The sequence below is a fragment of the Chiloscyllium plagiosum genome, unplaced genomic scaffold (genome assembly GCF_037043375.1).
Source record: "Chiloscyllium plagiosum isolate Xiang-an unplaced genomic scaffold, Cpla_swu_hap1 HiC_scaffold_29, whole genome shotgun sequence".
In the NCBI taxonomy this organism is placed as follows: Eukaryota; Metazoa; Chordata; class Chondrichthyes; order Orectolobiformes; family Hemiscylliidae; genus Chiloscyllium; species Chiloscyllium plagiosum.
In genome coordinates this window covers 7,956,694-7,978,771 of record NW_028270167.1, presented here as the reverse complement: position 1 = coordinate 7,978,771, position 22,078 = coordinate 7,956,694, and the positions used below count along the sequence as shown (strand labels likewise).

Sequence of the window (22,078 nt, the reverse complement as noted above, 5' to 3'; positions counted from 1 at the left end):
TGTGGGAGAAAGAAAAAAAGAAGAAAAGGAAAAAAAAATGCTCTTGCTGTTTACATCTGTATTCTTGCAAATACTCGAATAAGTGTAAGACAAAACCTTTGACAAAATGGGTCTTTTTTTTCAGCAATACTCAATAGCTTTAAGCTTCATGTTTCACAGGTCTGAATATCATCAGCAGGGCACATGGTCTGTCCTTCAGGTCACAATTATCATGATGGTATAGCTTTCTAACATTCTTTTTCAAGTCATGAACCAATAACACTCTGGTTCATGGTTTAGCCATTTCTAGGAAAACAGACAACTCTTTACCTCTGACCTAATCACACAGTTTTCCAGGTTTAAGACCATTTTAACCGGCTGGTCCATAGCCTCCAAGTAAAGCCATATGCTTTCTGGGAGTGATTTGTGTCTGATCCACACAAAGACTCTCTGTGTTGCACCTTCTGTCTCTGTCTGCTTTCTCATCATGTTAGTAGCTGTAGCTCCACCCTTCAACTCTCCTCCTGCTGTCTCTGAAAAGTTTGTCTGCTGCACTCCTTTGTCCCTGCTCAACACCGCCTCCTTTTATATTGGCATTGCTTCCAGGCCAATGATCATCAAATCATATGGTCCAGTATTTCTTAATATCCAAGAAAATCACAATTGATCAGTGGACAATTGATACATTGTCTTAAAAGGCAGGCACTTCAAAACAGCTACAAATGTTCCTTATTGTACTGCTTCTAAATCAGGGTCATCACAAATTGTGAAATAAATAGTGTATAAATTCAGCATATCATGCTGCTGTCAGCTCTTTGAAAGAGTTAAATAATTAGTCCCCCTACCACCTTTCTTCCCAAAAGCCAAAAGTATTTTTAGCTTTTCAAATATTAACTTATTCTCCTTTGAACCTTAGTATTGTACCTGCTGCCTCTACACTTTTCACTTTGTGTATTCAGGATCCTAATGACTCTCTGCATAAAACATATTTTCCTCATTTGTCCTGTCATTCTTTTGCCAATCACTTTATCATGTTGCATATTTTCAGGAGGGTTTGCTTATACTGCATCCCTTCAAAACTCAACACTACTACGGCTGATGGAGAAACTACTGACAAACTATAACAAGGGAGTCCGACCAGTCAAAAACTGGACACAACCTACAACCATATACATTGACTTCATCCTTCATGCTGTGCTGGAAGTGGTAAGTGTTCATCTTTAAAAATAACTATACTCAAGATGTGAGTTTTGTTAAGATTTGTAGCTCAGGTTGAGGTTTGCTCACTGAGCTGGAAGGTTCACTTCCAGACGTTTCGTCACCATACTAGGTAACATCTTCGGGTGAGATGCATTCTTATATATGTGAGGTAAGGTGTAGTTATTTTGCTTACAAAGAACATCTCCATTTTCTTGAAGTCCTCACATCAAAGCCTTGAGATGTCCCAAAATGTTTTACAGCCAATAAAATAGTGTAGAAGTGTATTTAATGGGTATAACAAATGACACAAGGCAGCTAATTTGATCTTCATGAGCAGCCAAGTGATAATTACCAGATGATTTGTTTTTGTAATGTTGACCGAGGTGTTTGTCCTGGCCTGGACACCAGGCAGAACACCTTCTTTGAAATAATCTCATGGGAATATTTTGAAGGGGCAGATAGGGCTCTCAGGTTAATGGCCTGTGTGCACAGGTCTCTGGAAATAGGCTTGAACCCAGATTCTTCTGGCGCAAAGGCAAGACCCATTGAACCTTGGCTGGCATTAAAGAGTCCATGATGAAGACACTACTATAATCCAATCACATCAAACTCTGTCAATGCCAGGTTAGATTAGGTTAGATTACTTACAGTGTGGAAACAGGCCCTTCAGCCCAACAAGTCCACACTGACCCTCCAAAGAGCAACCCACCCAGACCCATTCCCCTACACCTAACACTACGGACAATTTAGCATGGCCAATTCACCTAACCTGCACATTTTTTTGGACTGTTATTGGATTTTGACTGGTAAGGTTAAAAAAAAATTGATTGATTTTCTCACAGAATCTCATTAAACATATGCAGAAATATTGATCTGAATAAATTTCTCTGCTCTTAACAAAAACCTGTTTATTTGCTATTTCAAATAGGATGGCCAGAACCAAAAGCTGAGGACAAATATCTGGTACCAGCAGGTATGTACAGCATCAGGCATTCAATATGAATCGAGAGATCTCTATCAGACCCATAAAATACATAATGTAATAAGCTAAATGTTCCTGCAGTGCTCCTCATGCTTGAAGCTTTATATTCCTGGAGCAGCAGAGGGCTGAGAATGACAGATGCCAGCATTAATGATAGGATTACTTTCTCTCAGTAAAGCTCCTGATATTTCCAATTTCATCTTTAAGAAACAAAAGGTCCTGCAAAGAAATGGATGTGAGCTGACAAGCAAATTCTTAGGGCTGACTGTTCAAAGGAGAGGGCTTCTCAGCGGACAGATGCTAATTATAAAACTGAGTACCCACTCCTCTCTCCTTGTGCACTGGAATCCATTGCTAATGAACAGTGGGTGTCAGTAGCACTGTTCAGCTATCCTATGTTGCAATTATGTGTTTCTGCCTCATTTTCATTTAGGTTACATCTTTAATAAACAGTCCTAAACTGGATCGTCAATATCAGGAACAAAATGTGTGCATTGCACACAAATAAGCCTCAAGTCTCCAGTCTGGTCAATAATATTAGGCCCTCAAAACCATAGTATTATGGACACTCGGCATCTTCATGATTTCTCATTTATATCTCTTTTTCCTAACCACTTCTCCTCCTCAAATATAACATTACTACATGATAGTGGGATAGATTTGAGTTGTACAAAGTCTTTCAGAGTCTCGGGATGTCTCAAAGTATCTTACAGTCCAAATTGAAGTGCAGCTATTAATATTAAGTAGGAAACATGGCTGCTGATTTGCATAGAGATAGCTCTGACAAATAAGAATGTGATAATGACCAGATAATCTGTTTTGTGACATTGGTAGAATGATAAACATTAGTCAGGGGAAAGTAAACAGCTCAACTTCTTTGAAAAAATGTGCCTGGATCTGAGAGGGCAGACAAGACCTCAAGTTAACATTCCATCCATAAGACAATGTCTCCAATGTGAAAGTTAAAGCACATGGAATTGAGGGAAACTTGGCAAGATTGATCAGAAACTGGCTTAATAATCGGACAAAGGGTTAGTGGTAGAAGCCAATGTTCAGTAGTGTACCACAAGGATAAGCCCTGGGACCCTTATTTTTTTTTTACAAATATGATATCGATGAAAATGTGGGGTGGATGTTAAGCAGATTTTCAGATGACACCAAGATTGGTAGAATGATTAATAGTGAAGAAGATGTAGCAGATGATATTTAAACCTGATAAGTGTGAAGTGATGCACTGTGGAAGAAGAAACAAGATAAGGGAGTACTTAACGAATGGCAGGACTCTGGGTAACTCAGAGGAACAGAGGGGTCTTGAGGTAATTATTCACAGATTCCTGAAGTTGGCAGAGCACATGAATAGAATAGTTATGAAAGCATATGGGACACTTACTTTTAATGGTTGTGGCATAGAATATAAGAGCAAAGAGGTAATGTAGGAGTTGTACAGAGTGGTTTGGCCACAGCTGGAGTACTGTGTGCAGTTCTGGTCACCTCATGACAGCAAGGATGTGAAAGCATCAGAAGGGGTAGAGAGGAGGTTCACCAGAATGGTGCCTGAGATGGAGAAATTGAGCAAGAAGGCGAGACTAGATGGGTTTGTATTGTTTTCCTTAGAGCAAAGAGGACTGAAGGGGGGGCATGATTGAGGTGTATAATATTATGAGGGGTATGGTTAGGATGAGAAGTGAGTAGCTGTTCCCCTGGTGGAGGGGTCAATCACAAGAGGGCATAGTTTAGGATAAGGGACTTGGGAGATTTGGGAAAAAGCCTTTTAGGTGGGCATCTGGAATGCATTGCCTGGGAAGGTAGTGGTGGTTGAAAACCTTACAAACTTTAAAAAAAAAATTTGGATGAGCACTTCAGATATCATAGCATTCAAGAATATGGGACAAGTACAGGAAATTGGGATTAACACACTTTTGTGGTAGACTCAATGGGCCAAAGGGCCTTTTCTGTACTGCCTGAATTTATGAATGGTGCAGTGTTCCTTCAGTACTGAACCTTAGTGACAATCTACATGTGCTGAGGTCTCTGAGCCACAGAATTTTCAGTGTATGGTGATCAAGATCACGAACTCAAGGTCAATTGTCACCCTATGCCCTGAAAGATGAAATAATAGAGAACATGAGCCAGGAATTGCATTGGAAACCTTTGAAATCCAGACTAACACATGGGGCTATTGATATCTCCAACACAATGCCCTGCAGTTTCTGCTCTTCATTAGTTTATTGGAAAGAAAGATTTCATAGCTTCCTCTCATGGGTTCCTTGATTTCTGCAACAGATATGGATGGATGAGTTCCTCAAGTGGAATCCTACAAGTTTTGATGGCATCAATGAAATCTCTCTGCCCATTGAATCTATTTGGATCCCTGATGTATTAATCCAGGAATTGTGAGTAACAGTTTATAATGCATAACAGATAAGAAGTTCATCCCTAATTATTTATTATTGAATAGTGCTTTTTTTTCTTTTGAACAAGTTAATCAAAAAGGAAGATGTGTAATTACATAGCACCTTTCACGACATCCCAGCGCACTTGGTGGTCAGCTTTAATGCACGGTCAGTGTTGTAAAGTAGGAACCTCAGGCAGGATCTGACACCAGCAGCTGCATGAAGAGAGGCAGACCCTTTCCACAAAGTACGGCCTGTAGCAGGAGCATTCATGAGGGTTTAGAGGAGATGAGAGGAAAAGGTTTTTCAACCAGAGCATAGTGGGAATCTGGAACTCACTGACTGTAAGGGTGGTGGAGGCATAAACCCTCCCCACATTTAACATGTATTTAGACGTGCTGTTAAAGTACCAAGGCATATAAGGTTGGGGGCCAAGTCCTGAGAAATGGGATTAGAATTAGTTAGGGACTGTTTTTGACCAGCACAGATTCAATGTGCTTAAAGGGCTTTTTCTTTGGTGCTGTAGACCTTCAGGACTCCATGAATCTTTTTACCACAGGGAGGCTGCTGCACCTGTACAGTTCTGAGTTGCCAGGAAACAGAAGGATTTACCAAGCTCATGGTCAACCTGTTTTGTCATGTTATTAAACACCTTCTGCAGCGATCACATCCTGGAGTGGGGTTGGAACCCACAGTGTATCTGTCTACAAGGCAGAGAACTACCATGGTGCCACAAGACCTCCCTCAGCATTTGAATGATAAGTAGCAAGGTCCCACAAATGGTACCGTGATAATGACCAGACAAACTATCCTTCTGATGCCAGTTGCATTGACCAGGACACCAGGGAGAATGCATTTGACTATTTCAAGAAGTACTGTTGGATCTTTCCCCTCAACTTCAATATTTTACTCAGGTTCCGGGAAGGGGACTTGAACCCTCAACCTCTGACTCATCATTAAGAGCTCCAACCACTGAGCCAAAAATATAGTTTTCCTAATTGTCAATCATCAATACACTAGGATCCTTGCTTACTATCTCTACGTTTATTGTGCCTGCCACTTACATTTTGAGTGACAGATTATAAACTTCATTAGGGCAAAGTTTGATCCATCACAATTCAAGGGGATGACCTAATAATGTTATTGCTAGATTATTAATCCAGAGACCCAGATAATGTTGCGGAATCTTGCCGTGGCAAATGGTGAAATTCAAATTCAATTAAGATCTGGAATGAAGAATCTAAAGCTGACCATAAAACCCATTTGGTTCATTAACATCATTTATGGAAAGTAACCATCATCCTCATCCAGTCTGGTCTACACATAACTCCAGGCCATAGCAATGAGGTGACTCTGCTGACCTGGCCAGTGTCAACCACATCCCCTAAATGATTTTTTTTTTAATTCCTTCTCAACAGTTGTTCTTATGGCCTCTTGATTTGCTTCACCTTCATGCGTTGTTTCTCTATTTGTAACTGTTTCTCATACCCTGATTTTCTGTCGGCATTCATTAGTAAGCCGGATATGCATTGACCCAATCCTGTTCTTTTCCTCACACAGTATTGATGTGGGAAGATCACCTTACATGCCCTACGTGTATGTGAATTCCTCGGGGCATATTAAGAACTACAAACCAATACAAGTCGTCTCCGCCTGCAGACTGGAGATATATGCATTCCCATTTGACAAACAGAACTGCACCTTCACATTCTGTAGCTGGCTGCATACAGGTGAGCAGAGAGGAAAAAATAATCAACAGCAACTTGCATTTACATTGTGTCTTTAACATAGCTAAACATGACAGGAGCATTATCAGACAAGATTTAATGCTGAGCTGACCAGAAACTCAATCAAAGATAATTTTTAAGGTGCAACTTAAGAGTGGGAACTGAGATGGAGAGGTTTTGGAAGGGAATTCCAGAGTTTCAGCATTCTTTTATCATATAATCTCTCACAGCTGTGCTTCAAGCCTTGTTCCCTCACACTCTCAAGGAAATGCATGTGGTTAATCAGTACCTTTCCAAACCCTCCATTTCTGAAGGACTTGTTATTTTACCGAGCAACAACAGCGTGTACCTTTTGGTCAAAAGTAAATAAGAAATTAAGACTGTGTGAAATTGGAAGTTGATAATGCAGAGTTGTTTGAAGCCTTTAATCAATTGTCATTGGGCAGAGGCAAATAGTAGATCCTCAAACCAGCCTATAGTTGGATCAGCAATGTCACATTGTTGTAAAGATTTCTATCGAAGTCCAATCGGGACTTTAAATTGAATTTGGAATTGCTACATCTTTTTAGAAAGTAATGTGGGGTTTAGATTGAGTCGACAGGGAGAAACTGCTTTCACTAGCAGGTGGATCAATAACCAGATTTAAAATACATAGAACATAGTACAGCACAGGAGCAGGCCATTTGGCCCACCATGCCTGTGCTGACCATGATGCTGTTCTGACCTAATCCCATTTACCTGTACATCGTCCATCACCCTCTATTCTCTGCATATTCATGTTTCTGTCAAAATATGCCTTAAACATGTAGACATTTATATGCTTCTACCACCTCCTCGGGCAACACATTTCAGGCACCTATCACCCTCCGCATTTAAAAAAAACTGCCTCACACATTTCCATTAAACTTTCTCCCTCTCACCTTAAACCTGTGCCCCCTAATAATTGACATTTCCAACCTGGGAAAGAGACTCTGACTATCCACCCTATCCATGCCTCTCATAATTTCATATACTTCTATCAGCACTTATGAGGAATACAGACTTTTTTTAAAAAATGCCACAACTTATTCCTGTCAGACCTTTATGATTGAGAGAAAGGACAACTATTCCGTGACAAATGAATGATGAAAAGCCCATCTAGATTTTAATGAGAGAACATTGCTACTATATATAGATTAGATTAGATTACTTACAGTGTGGAAACAGGCCCTTCGGCCCAACAAGTCCACACCGACCCGCCGAAGCGCAACCCACCCATTCCCCTACATTTACCCCTTTACCTAACACTACGGGCAATTTAGCATGGCCAATTCACCTGACCTGCACATCTTTGTGACTGTGGGAGGAAACCGGAGCACCCGGAGGAAACCCACACAGACACGGGGAGAACGTGCAAACTCCACACAGTCAGTCGCCTGAGTCGGGAATTGAACCCGGGTCTCTGGCGCTGTGAGGCAGCAGTGCTAACCACTGTGCCACCGTGCCGCCCAAAACGGAGTGGCGATGAAATCAGAACGGAGTGATTATTCATAATGTCTAAAGTGGCAGGTAGGGCCCCAAGAGGTCAGCTGACCAGCACAGGACAGGCCTCAGTGAGGATCTGCACATGGGGCGGTGACATCACAGCTTTCTGTGTGCAAAGAACAGAAGCAGGCCACTCAGCCTTTCCAGTCTGCTCTGCCATTCAATACGATCATGGCTGATTTCATCGCCACTTCACCTCCACTCTCCGGCCTGTTCTCTATAACTATTCAACTCATTAGTTGAAAATATGTCTCTCTCCTCCTTCAAATTTACTCAGTGTGTCACTATCCATCACACTCTGCGATAGTGAGTTCCACCGATTCACGACCCTTTGAGAGAAGTAACTCGCACTCATCTCAATTTTAAGTTGCCTGTGGAGAGGTGATGGCCTAGTTGTATTAGCACTGGACTGTTAATCCAAAGACCCCAGGTAATGTTCTGTGGGCCCAAGTTCAAATCCTGCCATGACAGATGGTGGAATTTGAATTCAATAAAAACAATCTGGCATGAAGAGTCTAACATGACCACGAAAGCAATTATCTGGTTCACTAATGTCCTTTAGGGAAGGAAACTGCCATCTTTACCTGGTCTGGCCTACATATGACTCCAGACTCACAGCTATGTGGTTGATACTTAACTTGATAGTTAGGGATTTGCAATAAATGCTACTAAGAGGACAATAGAGTTTTCATAAGATGAATACTGACACATTAATTGACCATTTGAACTAACCTTGAACTAATACATGGCATGACAATTTACATAAATCAGATATCCTTCTTAAAGAAAATACCATTGGATTAGCCTGTCTTCAATCATATCACCATATTATAGTTGATTGGACTTTTTTGTAATTAAGAACCCTTTCCCAGTAAACATCATTGGATTAACTTGCTGTAAATCATGTCACCTTATTATATGTGATTGGTCTTTCTTGTGATTAAGGTTGTACTATTACTAAAGAAACATATAAATAATGTGTAATTTTCAAATATAATTGCACAACTTCACCAAGGAACACAGAAGGTTCAATCTCTGTGTTGCTGGATAGAATTGCGTCACGATACCTTAATTCAATAAACTAATGACCCTTGCTAACTTGAATAAACCGCATTTGTCGATTCTTTTGACCGATCTCAAACCAAGAAGCCACTCTTGAGGGGTCCTAGATCTTCAAATGCCAGCAACACCCACATCCCATGAATGAATCAATAAATAAACAAACTATGACGTCTCATTCTCGCTTGCCACATTTGGCAAAACATCCTCTCTACATCTACATTGCTAATTCCCTTCAGCATCTTATGTATCTCAATTAGATCTCCTGTCATTCTTCCAAACCCCTGAGAGTGTAGGGCTAAACTGCTCCATCTCTCTTCATAAGACAAATCTCCCATCTCTGGAACCAATCTAGTGAACCTGATCTGACCTACCTCCAAAGCAACTACATCCCTCTTCAAGTAAGGTGAGTCAGAACTGTCCACAATATTCCAGATGCAGTCTCCCTAATGCTTTGCGCAGTTGCAGCAACAATACCCTGTAAGTTTACTTTCGCGATAAATGCCGAGAGTTACCAGCAGCAAATACACCGCCAATGAGGAAGTTCAGGCAGAGGCTGGGGTCCCAACAGGAGTAAGACAAAAGTTGGACCAGAAGAAAGGGCCACCCATGTACCGGGAATGGGTGCTGGTATTCACTGGGAACCAGCATCCCTTTTTTCCTGGGAGTGACGGGAAGATTAGAGAAAGATTGGGAGGCTGATTGGAAAGTGAGAAAGAGAGAGAGAGGGATGCTATAAGGAAGAGACCAACTTCACATTAAATAACCATTTTTTAAAAAAAATTGTTGCATAGAGTATTTTGTTTTGCATCCTGCAGCACCATCTTTCGAAAGACAGCTGCTTCCTATTGCTTAAGAATGATATCGGATTTATTTCTGCTCCTTTCAACAACCAGAAGCAGTGAACATAGGATACTCTGCTGACTCAGAAAGAGACATTAAACCATTTCTTTAAAGGTTTCATGTCCAGGAATGTCTTCACAGGGGTTTCTTTTCATTAGAAGTCTTGACTCTGGTTATTTTGCTCCCTCAAGAAAACACTTAGATTATGCAACAGTCATTCTCGTCACTGTGCAAACTCAGTTCAGTTATAGATTCACGGAACGTTTACGGTACAGACGGAGGTCATTCGGCCCATTGCGCCTGTAATGGCTCTCTAAAAGAGTAATCCGTCTGGTGCCACTTCCCTGTAGCCCTGACAATATTTCCTCATAGGATATTCACTCAGCTGCCACCTCTCTCTCCTTTTGTTTTGCAGTAAATGACATCAATCTCAAGCTTTGGAGAAGCCATGAAGAGATTGAGAATAACACCAGTGCGTTTGTAGATGACGGTGAATGGGAACTCCTCTCTGTACCATCCAAATATGAGACGTTGTATAATGAAGGGAGGGAATATGCTCAAATTCAGTTTAATGTAAGTGAATGTGAGCGTTCATGGTCACGCTGTGTGCAGAAAAACTGGAGACACTACTTAGTTATTATTCTGAACTTAATGCATTCACCTTGAACAATTTCAAAATCTCCCATTAATACGGGGGTTGCTGGGGAGTTGGGGGGTGGAGAGCGGGGAAGCTATAGAAGTCCTTGGCCATGAGATGGTGTAACTGAGCCACTACAACAAGAATTTATACCATTCCAACAGGATTTTACTTCATTTTCATCTTTGAGCTGACAGTGGATGGCTGAGGGAGAGACATGGGCAATAGTCAACCCATATGCACAGACACACACATATGCATATGTACTATCACACACAGGGACATGCACACACGTATACATACGCACATACAGATATGCGTGTGGACACATGTGCACGTACACACCTGCAGGCATGTACACACACATGCTCACACACCTACCTACTTAGGGACTGCTTTAGAGTGGAAAGGATGTTCTCCCAAACCTTCCCCAGGGAACCCTTTCCTTTATCCCCTTGAAGCCTCCATGGAGTCCTGGCTTGAGTCTTCTTTCAGAACGTCTAAAAGTCTCCAAATATTTTACCAGTTAAATAATTAACCCAGGTGAGGATAAGTGTGGAGTTGATGATGGCTTAATGGTGTTGCCACTGGACTAGTAATCTAGCAAACCTGGGTCATGGGTTCTCATCTCAGCCTGGTAGCACATGGACCTTAAATTCAACTAATTAAATCTGGAATTGACTAGTCTCAGTAATGGTGACTATTAAATAATTGTTGTACACACCCATTTGGTTCACTCATGCCCCTTTTAGGGAAGGGACATTTGCCTTCCTTACCTGGCCTGGCCTACTGCAACTGCAGTAATGTGATTGGCTCTTAACTGCCCTTCAAATGGCTGAGCAAACTGCTGAGTTCAAGGCAATTAGGGACTGGCTATAAAATGCTGGCCTTACCAGCATTCTGTGACAGAATTAAAAGCAAATAGCTGTGTATTTTTGAAGAATATTTGATTCTTTGATCCACTGAATGGGCCCTCATCCAAATTGCAATGACAGGTTGGGATCAGGAGGTCATTTCCACAGGGCCCTGGGGCTACCTCTGCAAATCTTCCCTCCTCCCTTTGTTAAAGAGGGTGGCAAAAATTACAACTACTCAGCACCCTTTGCATTGCAGGTCATAATAAGACGAAGGCCATTGCTTTACGTGGTCAGCCTGCTGCTGCCCAGCATATTTCTGATGTTGGTAGACGTGACCAGCTACTTCCTGCCTCCGAACAGCAGTGGGCGAATAACGTTCAAATCCAGCATCCTGCTTGGATACACGGTGTTCCGGATGAACCTGAGTGATGACCTCCCTGCTACTGCAATGTCTACGCCCCTCATTGGTAATTATGCTCTTGTCTTTTCCACACATTAATGATTTGGAGGAGCCGGTGTTGGACTGGGGCGGACAAAGTTAAAAATCACACAACTACCTGATGAAGAAACAGTGCTCCGAAAACTAGTGCCTCCAAATAAACCTGTTGCACTGGTGTTGTGTGATTTTTAACTTTGTCCACGCCATTCTTTAAAATGAAAAGGCAGATAGAAAGGAGCACTCTACATCCACATTCAGATACATTAAGGACTTTGGGACATGGAAGCAAGTCACCTCTTAGCGTTTCACCTCCCAGATTCCTCCTCAAATTCAATCCAAATATTCAGATGAAATGAGAATGGAAAACCATAGTTGGCAGACAGGTCGCCATAGTACAGGGGTTCCCCAATTTCCATTTCCTTAATTCATACATGGGATGTGAGTATCGCTGGCTAGCCATCTATTATTTCCCACCCGTAGCTACCCTCCTCAGATACCAAAGCAGCCCAAGTTCAAATGCAACAAGATCTGGATAATATCCAGGCTTGGGCTGAAAAGTGGCAAGTAACATTTGTGTCACACAAATGCAAGAAAATGGCCATCTCCAAAAAAAGACAATCTTACCACTGCCCCTTGATATTCAATGGTGTTACATCACTGAATCCTTGATTTATCAACATCCCGAGGGTCACCATTGCCCAGAAGCTCATCCTGGGGTCACCATGTAAACACAATGGCTACAAGAGCAGGTCAGAGACTGGGAATACTGTGGCGAGTAACTCACCTCCTGACTCCCCAAAGCCTGTCCAACACCTATAAGCACAAGTCAGGAGAGAGAGAGATGAAATACTCCCCACTTGCCTGGATAGAGGCAGCTCCAACAACATTCAAGAACCTTGTCACCATCTTGGACAAAGCAGCTCGCTTGATTGGTAGTACATCCACAAGCATCCACTCCTTCCACCACCGACGCTCAGTACCAGTAGTGTGTACAACCTATACGATTCACTCACCAAGAATCCTTGCACAAGCCCTTCCAAACGCATGACCACTTCCAGGGTGCAGGACAAAGGCAGCAGATACATGGGAACACCACCACCTGCAGGTATCCCCTCCAGCCACTCAGCATTCTGACTCAGATATATATATCACCGTTCCTTCTCTGTCACTGGGTCAAAATCCTGGAATCTCCTCCCTCAGGGCATTGTGGGTCAATCAGTCAATAGCACTTGGACTGCAGCTCACCACCACATTCTCAAGGACAACTAGGGACGAGCAATAAATGCTAACCCAGCCAATGATGCCCACATTCCCATGAATGAATAAGTAAGGACTCATACTTACAAATATGATCCCATACAGGGAAGTAATATTGAAGACCCGACATACAAACATCTCCTGTACTTATAAACAGCTGCTTTACATTGTTCTGCATAATATTCTGTTTTGCGTACAAATCAAATTGCGAGCAGACTCCAGAACAGAACTCGTTCACAATCTGAGGACTGCATAGACTGCTAGGGTGTTGGTCAGTCAGTGAAGGGAGGTTGTGTAACTCCATTTTTGCGTGATTTTAATTTGTAGCTGATGATAGCCCAGGCTCGTAGGCCTCAGGAAAAACAGGTGGAAGAAACTTTGTAGATCTTTCATATGAATCTCTTTACAGCAGAGTCAAAAAGCACAAGTCAGTCAGGCAGCACTCGAGATGTAGGAGAGTCAATGTTTCCAGCATAACTTCTTCATCAGGAATGATGAAGGGCTTATGCTTAAAACATCGACTCTCCTGATCCTCAGATGCTACTTGACCGGCTTAGCTTTTCCAGCACCTCTGATCTCCAGCTTCTGCAGTCCTCACTTCCTCCTTGTGGTCCAAGCATACCTGGAGACACTGTGGTATCTTCCTCTGCTGTAACCACACATACTTACCTGACCACCACCTTGCTCCCTTTATAATCTCTCCTTCGGTTCCCTAGACTCATCTTCACCAGACAGCAGTCTCTCCCAAACTCCTTCTGACTGTCAGGAAGGAGGGTCACTGAAATGAATTTAAAGTTAAAACCTACATCTGCATATCCATGAGGTAACAGGAAATAAAAATGCCAAATTATGAGCATGTATATTCCTATACTTGTTTAAACCCAAACATCTGCCTTTGATCTCCCATTCTCAGGTGTGTTCTTTGCTGTCTGTATGGCCCTTCTTGTGATCAGCTTGATTGAATCGATTCTAATTACCAAGCTCCTGAGCATGAATGAGGAAGCTGAACCCATGACTGCTGTCTCCAAGTGTTGTGTCTCGAAGCTGATTTCTTCAAATCGGAGCACCACAGACAGTTTCTGCACTTCACTTAAGACCCAAGAGGGCATCTGTGATGACAGTGGTGAGAACTCTTATACTGTTTCAACAATTTGTCTTTTACTTTGCTCCTAGTTTCCACACAAGTTCCCAACTTATCCACTTTTGTCCCTATTCTTGTCTTCTTCCTGAGCTATGTGGCACACTTATTCTTTACGACTGCCCACAAGTGACTACTATCACTCATTGAGTCATACAGCACGGAGACAGGCCCTTTGGCCCAAACTGGTCCATGCTGACTACAATATTCATCCACTCCAACTCCATTTCCCTGCACTTGACCCATATCCTTCTAAACCTTTTCCATCCACATATTTATCCAAATACCTTCCAAATGTTGTTAATGTACCCATCTCAACCACTTCCGCTGGCAGCTCATACCATCCATCCTCTCTGTACCCTTGGGTGGGTCAACTGGCTATTGTTTTGTTATAGTCATCACAAATACAATCCAAGTTCCGATCTAACTAGGGACATAAGCATCACTGGCTATGCCCATCCTAGTTGCCCTTGAGAATGTAATGAGTCTATATGCTATAGGTAGGTCACCAATGCTTTTAGGGTTTTGACCCAATGACACTGAAGGAACGACAATATATTTCAAATGTCAGGATGGTGCATGACTTGGATAGGAACTTGCGGCTGGTTTCCCATTTATCTGCTGCCCTTGTCTTTCTAGATTATAATGGTCATTGATTTGGAAGGTGCTGCCCAGGAACCTTGGTGAACTTCTGCAATGCATCTTATAGATAGTCTATCTGCTGCCATTGAGTATCATCAGTGGAACTGAATGTTTATGGATGTTGTATCAATCAAGTGAGAAGCTTTGTCCCTCTTGAGTGCTGTCAAGTCTTCTAATACACTCCAGATCTGTGCCTTGTAGATGGTAAATAGGTTTGGGGCTTCAGGAGGTGAGTTACTTGCTGCAGAATTCCCAGCTCTGGCCTGCTCTTGGAGCCACTGTGTTTATATGGCTTGTTAAATTCAGTTTCTGGTCAATGGTAAACCCCACAATGTTGATAGTGTAGCACTCAGCGATGGCAATGCCATTGAATATCAAGGGATGATGGTTCGATTTTCTTATTGGAGATGGTCATTACCCAGCATTTGTATGGTACGAATGTTACTTGCCACTTGTCAGCCCAAACCTGGATATTGTCCAGGTCTTGTTGCATTTGGCTATGGACAGCTTCAATAGCTGAGGAATTGCAAATAGCACTGAACGTTGTGCAGTCATCAGTGAAAATCCCCAATTCCGACTTCATAGAGTCATAGTCATAGTCATGATCATACAAATGTACAGCACGGACACAGACCCTTCGGTCCAACTAGTCCGAAGGAAGATTATTTAGGTCATTTCCCAGAAGTACTCCTGTAGTGATGTCCTGGACCCGAGATAACTGACCTCCAACAACCACAATCCTCCTCCTATGTGCCAAATCTGACTCTAACCACCAGAAAGTTTTCCCATGATAGCCATTGATTCTGATTTTGCTAGGGCTCCTTGACCGCACACTCAGTTAAATGTGTCCTTGATGTCATGGGACTGTCACTCTCACCTCCCTCTTGAATTCAGCTCTTTTATTCAATTTTTGAGCCAAGGCTGTAATGAGGTCAGGAGCTTAGTGGTCCTAGCAGAACGCATACTGGACATCAGTGGGCGGGTTGTTACTAAACATGTGCTGCTTGATAGCGCTATTGGCAACAATTTCCATCACTTGCCTGATAATCGAGAGTAAACAGATGGAGCAGTAATTGGCAGGATTGGATATTACTATCAGGGCTGTTTGGATTGGAATTAGGAGCAGGAATCTTGCCTGATATTTAACTCTCTTTAACCCCGTAGGATAATGGTGGCAGAGCTGAGAAGGAAAATGGGAATGGGGGAGTTGGTTCAGATGGGGGAAGAGCTTGGACAGCTTGTCAAACTTCCACTACTGCTCATTTTGAGAGCTAAATTACCAGAGACCAATGTTCTCCTAGAACTTGAAGCAACTCTGGAAAATCTCTGAAACAATTACTTCCCAGAGGGTGTGAGAATGAAAACAGGTGTCAGATTTGTCATGACATGTGTACTCTCAAAAGGTAGTCCCAGTGGCAGTTTACATCCAAAGCCAAGACATTCCAGGGAATTGTCTTTGAGGAAGCTGTGCAAGAGATTGAATCATTCCTAAAGCTGGGTGGAGCTGGGTTCTTGGGACTATCTTGCCAAGTCAAAGGACATCTCATTTCTTTATCTTCGCACTTTCCCTCTTAGAGTTGCAATGAAAGGATTCACAAGCGGATGAATAAACTGAGAGGTCATGAAATATTCTCTCTTTCCATTGTCATCTTCATACCTGCCAGCAGAAAGGTTGGACAGGCACAGCTTTATAGTTAAAAGATGAGCTCTCCTCCACTCTTCAAAATGAGAAGACTACAATGGCAACCCAGAATTCAGAGCCTGATCATTATTGAATAAATAATTGCTCAAGGAGATTTCTTTCGGAGATTTAGTCTCCCTGTCATTTGATTATCCTGGCGTTTGCTTGTACCAGGGCCCTGGAAAACAATCTCTGCACAATCCTGGAAGATTAGTAACCACTGGTTGAATAAATATTTGGAACTTTACTTCCACCTAGTTTGAGTGTCAAAAAAGCAGACATTTTCAAAAAGTATTTGCATTTATATAGCCACTTCCACATCCTCATAATTTCCTAGAGGCCTTTAGGACAACAAAGTAATTTTGAAGTAATGTAGGGAAATGTAACTGTGACCCTGCACATGTCAACCTCCCACAAACAAATTGTGACAAATGATCTGCTGAGCTATTTTATCAAATGTTAAGTGAAGGATAGATGGTGACCAGGACTCTAGGGAAGGTTTTCCTGTACCTCATCAAAGTACATGGGAAAACCTCTTCAAAATGTCTACCTGGAAGGGCAGTCAGGACATCCACTTAATGTTTAGACTAAAGGCTAGCACCTCTGACAGTGTGCAGCAAGCCCTCTATACTGCAAAACAGTGTAACCAAGATTTTGTGCTAAGTACAGGCAGTCCGCAGATTGGCAATGGGTTCCATTCCAGAGTCCATTCACAGGTCGATTTGTGTGCACTTGGAGAATGCAGAATGATGTAAAGTAGCTATTCGTAAGCACAGGAAATGTTTACATGTTGAGCCTTTAAAATCTGTGTGAGATCATGTTCATTAGAACAGGCATTCTATAAATCAGGCTCTCTGTAGTGGAAATGGGATTTGAACTCATAACCTTCTAGCTCACAGAAGAAATGCTACCAATAGAACCATACTTGACATTCAGCACTGGTACTGATCTGGTTGAAGCACTGGTAAATGGAATTTACATTGCTGAGGAAGCTTTGGCCCAACAGCCTGAAGCCTATCTCTCATTTGTCTACTTCATTAGCTCATGAAATTTCAGAAGATGTCAAAAGAGTCATAAAAGCAATGCCTTTAAATAGGCACATACCCATAATTAAATATTAGAATAAACTAAGAGAAAAGATTTCTTGTGATGGATTGGGGGTCCCAAACAAAGAGGCAAAAGATTAGTGGGCGGCACGGTGGCACAGTGGTTAGCACTGCTGCCTCACAGCGCCAGAGACCCGGGTTCAATTCCCGCCTCAGGCGACTGACTGTGTGGAGTTTGCACGTTCTCCCCGTGTCTGCGTGGGTTTCCTCCGGGTACTCCGGTTTCCTCCCACAGTCCAAAGATGTGCAGGGTCAGGTGAATTGGCCATGCTAAATTGCCTGTAGTGTTAGGTAAGGGGTAAATGTAGGGGTATGGGTGGGTTTCGTGTCGGTGTGGACTTGTTGGGCCGAAGGACCTGTTTCCACACTGTAATCTAATCTAATCTAATCTAATTAAAATTAAAGCAAAGTGGTAAGGTCAGGAAGCCCTTCCTCAAATAAGGAGTAGGTGAAAATCTCTCCTCCAGGAAGCTGTTATGGCCAGGAGTTAATTGAAAACTTCAAAATGAAGATTGATAACATTTGTAAAAACTCAAAGAACTGCGGATGTTGAAAACCAGAAACAAAAGCAGAATTTGCTGGAAAAGCTCAGCAGGTCTTAGAGCATATGTGGAGAGAAATAAGAGATAACCTTTCAGGTCGAGTGACCCTTTCTTAGAACTCTGAAGAAAGGTCACTCATCCCAAATGTTAACTCTGATTTCTCTGGATGTCATTTGTGTTTAGAAAATGTATGGAATGCTATGAAATCAATGCAGGTAAAGTGATGGAGATAGGCACAACAGGCATGACCTCAATGTCAAGCGGAAGCTATTCAAAGCCAGAAGTCACATGACACCAGGTTATAGTCCAAAAGATTCATTTGAAGTCACAGCGCACAGGTGCTTCCTTTCACTTCACTTCACAAAGGGGCAGTGCTCTGAAGGCTTGTGATTTCAAATAAACCTGTTGGACTATAACCTGGTGTCATGTAACTTCTGAATTTGTCCACCCCAGTCCAACACCAACACTTCCACTTGCATGATATTCAAGGGGGCGAGTGGTGCCCTTCTGTTTCTACAGAATCTAAAACGTGCTTAACTGTTCTTGTCTTTCCTCTATAACCAAGTTTCTGACAGCGATACCGAAACTCCTGGACAACATCAAGATAAAATTCTCAACCAAGAGGCCCAAGCTTTGCAGATCAAAGAGCTCCCTGTGAAAGAGATACTAAAGGAGATTTCTTCAATCAAATTCTACTTGTATCAGCTAGAAGATCCGACCAATCCTAAGAATGACTGGCTGACATTTTGTTACAGATTTGATACATTTCTTTTCCGTGTGTATTTGGTGATACTTGGAGTTTACACCATTACAATGAGTACCCTCTGGCTGATATGGAGTAACCCTTAGACCTGAAGTATTAAAGCTCAGAGACTGCAGGCTGAACCACCAAAACAGTCATTCTGCATTTGCCCCTTTCCAATGTTTCTTGTTCTGTTTGCTAAAATTTGGACTACCTGGGATTTTGGGAGGAAGCTAACTTGAAAGAGGAAGGGTCTGCTGCTGAGTGAAGAATGTGTTCAGTCCAAATAGTCCATTTGTGATTAGACCCCAAGATGATTTGAGAAGTTGGTTAGGCATTTGCACGTTTCTTTTTTCATCTCATTGGAGATCAGCCAGTATAACAATGACACCAAATAAGTCAATTTCTCCAGCACTTTTAATATCGTGAAACATCCCAAAGCATTTCACTGAAAGACAAGTGACTAAAATCCTGGTCAGAGACACTACTTTTAACAAGCATTTTAATGGACACGAGAAATATGAGGAAAATCATGGAGGTAATTCCAAAATTTAAAGTCAATTCAGCTAAAAGTGCTTACATTTATCTTGAAACCAATTTGCTTTGCTTTGCTTTGATTTTCTTTTCAGTCTCAAATTCTAGCTGTCACCTGTATCCTTGTGAGTGGTCAAAGATGATGTAACCAATAACATCACAAACCAATCATGTAGCTGCAGCACATCTCAGTGTAAGGGGAAGTACTAGGATGAAACACATTGTTGCTCTGGTGCATTGTGACTGCAGCAGGTAAAACACAGATGTGCCTGTGGCTACCTACCCACGCTATAATCTGGAAACCCAGCCAATTAAACAATACAACACAAGCCAACTTTTATTCAGTCTTGTACTTATCCACAAAGTGAAACATTCTAGCATATATCTCCTTACATGACATTTTAATGAGTGTCACTTCATATATGCCCATGTGAAACCCCAATTTATGCTTCCACCTGCATATAATTAAGTATAATAGATATTCAGTTAACAACATACACCATTAGTATGCAACAACAGCTTGCATTTATGTGGCAGCTTTGATACAGTAAAAATATCTTAAGGTGTTTCACAACGGAGTGTTATCATTAAGCATATTATGAAATATTAGGGCAAGTTACAAAACCTTTCGGTCAAAGAAATAAGTTTTAGATGACATCTTAAAAGAAAAAGATTGATATATGAGCTTGGAAGACTTATGGTGCTGGGGGTGTTTCTAGAGTCAGGAGATTAGATTCTAAGGTTTGCTCCCAATCAATTCTGTAAAGTAACCTTTTGCAACATAGTTGTATTTAAATACTTAATTTGTGGAATTTCCCATTTTTGACATTCAGCCTCAAGGGAAATTCAGTCACAAATTTTTTTTTTTCCAAATTCCAATTGAGATTTTGGTGTTTCAGTTTTCAGATCTGGAAATCTGAAATGATGAATTGGGATTTCTCCAGTCAGAGAATAGTCTGTCTGGGTGTTTATGTGAGGCATGTGATAAAACAAATATGAAATACCTTAAATATCTAGTCATCATTTTTTACTGTGAGGTGGAAACCAAATCAAAACTGAATCATATGCAGAGGTTTGGGAAGTAATCATTTCATTTAGAGTCAATTCATGCTAAGAAAAACATATATGTATCAAATGTTCATATCCCTCTGAGCAAATAACTCCTGTACTTTTGTACTTGAGTACATGTGACAATGTATCAAATCAAATCAAATTGTAAGAAGATCCCATATGACAATTGGAGAGAGCTTCAGTGTTGATGTGGGAGGAAAAGTGACTCTGGATTAGTCCTCTGTGCTCACTGCATCTGGCCAGATTGACCCCAATGTTGTTTCCACATCCGGCATGTTCTCATGTTCCTGTATTAAATGAGTACCCCTGCTTGCATGTACACTTCTAGCCTTTGTAAAGGAACTCTCATGTGTTAACTAAATATATGGGAAAAAAATAAACTTGTTCTAAATTAAATACAATCTTTTATCTGACTTGTCCATTGACAAACATCAGTATTGGGCTGACATCCTATTCGATGACAACAGTTTTCATTAGTTCATGGGATACAGGCATCACTGGGTAGGCCAGCATTTATTGTCCATCCCTATTTGCCCTGAAAAAAGTAGTAGTCTGCAGTCCAACTCTGAGGGTGAAAGGTATCAGAGAAGACACAAAATAAATCAGGAACTAGGGATTGGGGAGGGTGAAGTTTGAGTTTTAAAAGATTGAGGTTTGCTGGAGGAAGATTGAGGAAGATAAACAATTCTGCACGTCTGAGATCTTGTAAACAAAAACATTTTGTTTGAACTTGTATAAGATACTCACTCAACCTTAGCTGTGTTCATTTCTCGGAGGTCACACTTCAGGAAGAATGTGCAGGCGATTGGGGAGAGTGCAGAAGAAATTTACAAGAATGTTTCAGGAAAGGGTCACTTCAGTCAATGGAATGGAGACACATAGTATCGTGAGGGTGCAGGACAGAATAGACAGGAAAAAAAAATCCTCATTCCTGAAGAATGGATGATGAGAGAACACAGATTTAAAGTAACTGGAAAAAAAATTCAAAAGCAACATGAGAGAAAACATTTTCATGCAGAAAATAGTTTGGGCCGAGAACGGGCTGTCTGAGTATATCATGGAGTTAGTACCAATTGAGGCTTTCAAAATGAAATGAAATTATTATCGAAAAAGGTAGAATGTGCAAGGTTAAAGGGGAAAAGGCAAGAGAATGATGCAAAGGGAATGACGCTTTCAGAGAGCTGGTGTAAACACAATGGGCTGAACGGCCTCTTTCTGGGATGAATAATTTCAATTACAAAGTTGTTCAACTAAATTAGCCTTTGTTATTAAGGATATGAAAGAAAGAACTTGCATTTCTATAGCACCTTTCTTGACCTGAGGACATCCCATAGCACTTTAGTACTAATACTTTTGAAGTGTTTCTATATTATATGAAATCCTGCAGCCAATATGCACTTACCAAGCTCTGATACTCAGCAATGTATGATAGATGAACAGACACTGATTTTTGGAGGGGTACTACCATTGACCACGACATTAGGAGAGAACATATCATTTCTTTAAAACAGTGACATTGGATTTGTTTGAACATCTAACCAAGAAGACAGATGTGTTAATTTCTCAAATGAAAGACAGCACCTCCAACTGCATAACACCTGTTCAGTAGTGCATGCGAGTATCAGCCAGGATACTTGCATCTCTACAGTCGGACTTGATGACACAGCCTTGCTGAATCAAAGCCAAGGAACTGAGCCATGTTTAACAAAGAGAGCGATTTTGGTG

General features: G+C 41.5%; 1 protein-coding gene across 1 annotated transcript; it reads left to right on the top strand.

Moving 5' to 3' along the window:
• Positions 1-1,067: 1,067 nt before the first annotated feature.
• On the top strand, positions 1,068-20,743 carry htr3b (5-hydroxytryptamine (serotonin) receptor 3B). Its single transcript, XM_043676550.2, has 8 exons — positions 1,068-1,185; positions 2,108-2,152; positions 4,445-4,554; positions 6,115-6,284; positions 10,123-10,280; positions 11,458-11,668; positions 13,811-14,020; positions 18,572-20,743. Exons 1-8 carry the CDS (start codon positions 1,078-1,080, stop codon positions 18,853-18,855), a joined length of 1,296 nt encoding a protein of 431 aa, XP_043532485.2. The 5' UTR covers positions 1,068-1,077; the 3' UTR covers positions 18,856-20,743.
• The last annotated feature ends 1,335 nt before the right edge of the window (positions 20,744-22,078 follow it).

Excerpts from the sequence above, each read along its gene's own strand:
- htr3b (XM_043676550.2), top strand. The coding sequence starts at position 1,078 with ATGGAGAAACTACTGACAAACTATAACAAGGGAGTCCGACCAGTCAAA. Across the intron at positions 1,186-2,107 it reads TTCATGCTGTGCTGGAAGTG|GATGGCCAGAACCAAAAGCT; the intron begins GTAAGTGTTCAT and ends TATTTCAAATAG. Across the intron at positions 14,021-18,571 it reads GGGCATCTGTGATGACAGTG|TTTCTGACAGCGATACCGAA; the intron begins GTGAGAACTCTT and ends TCTATAACCAAG.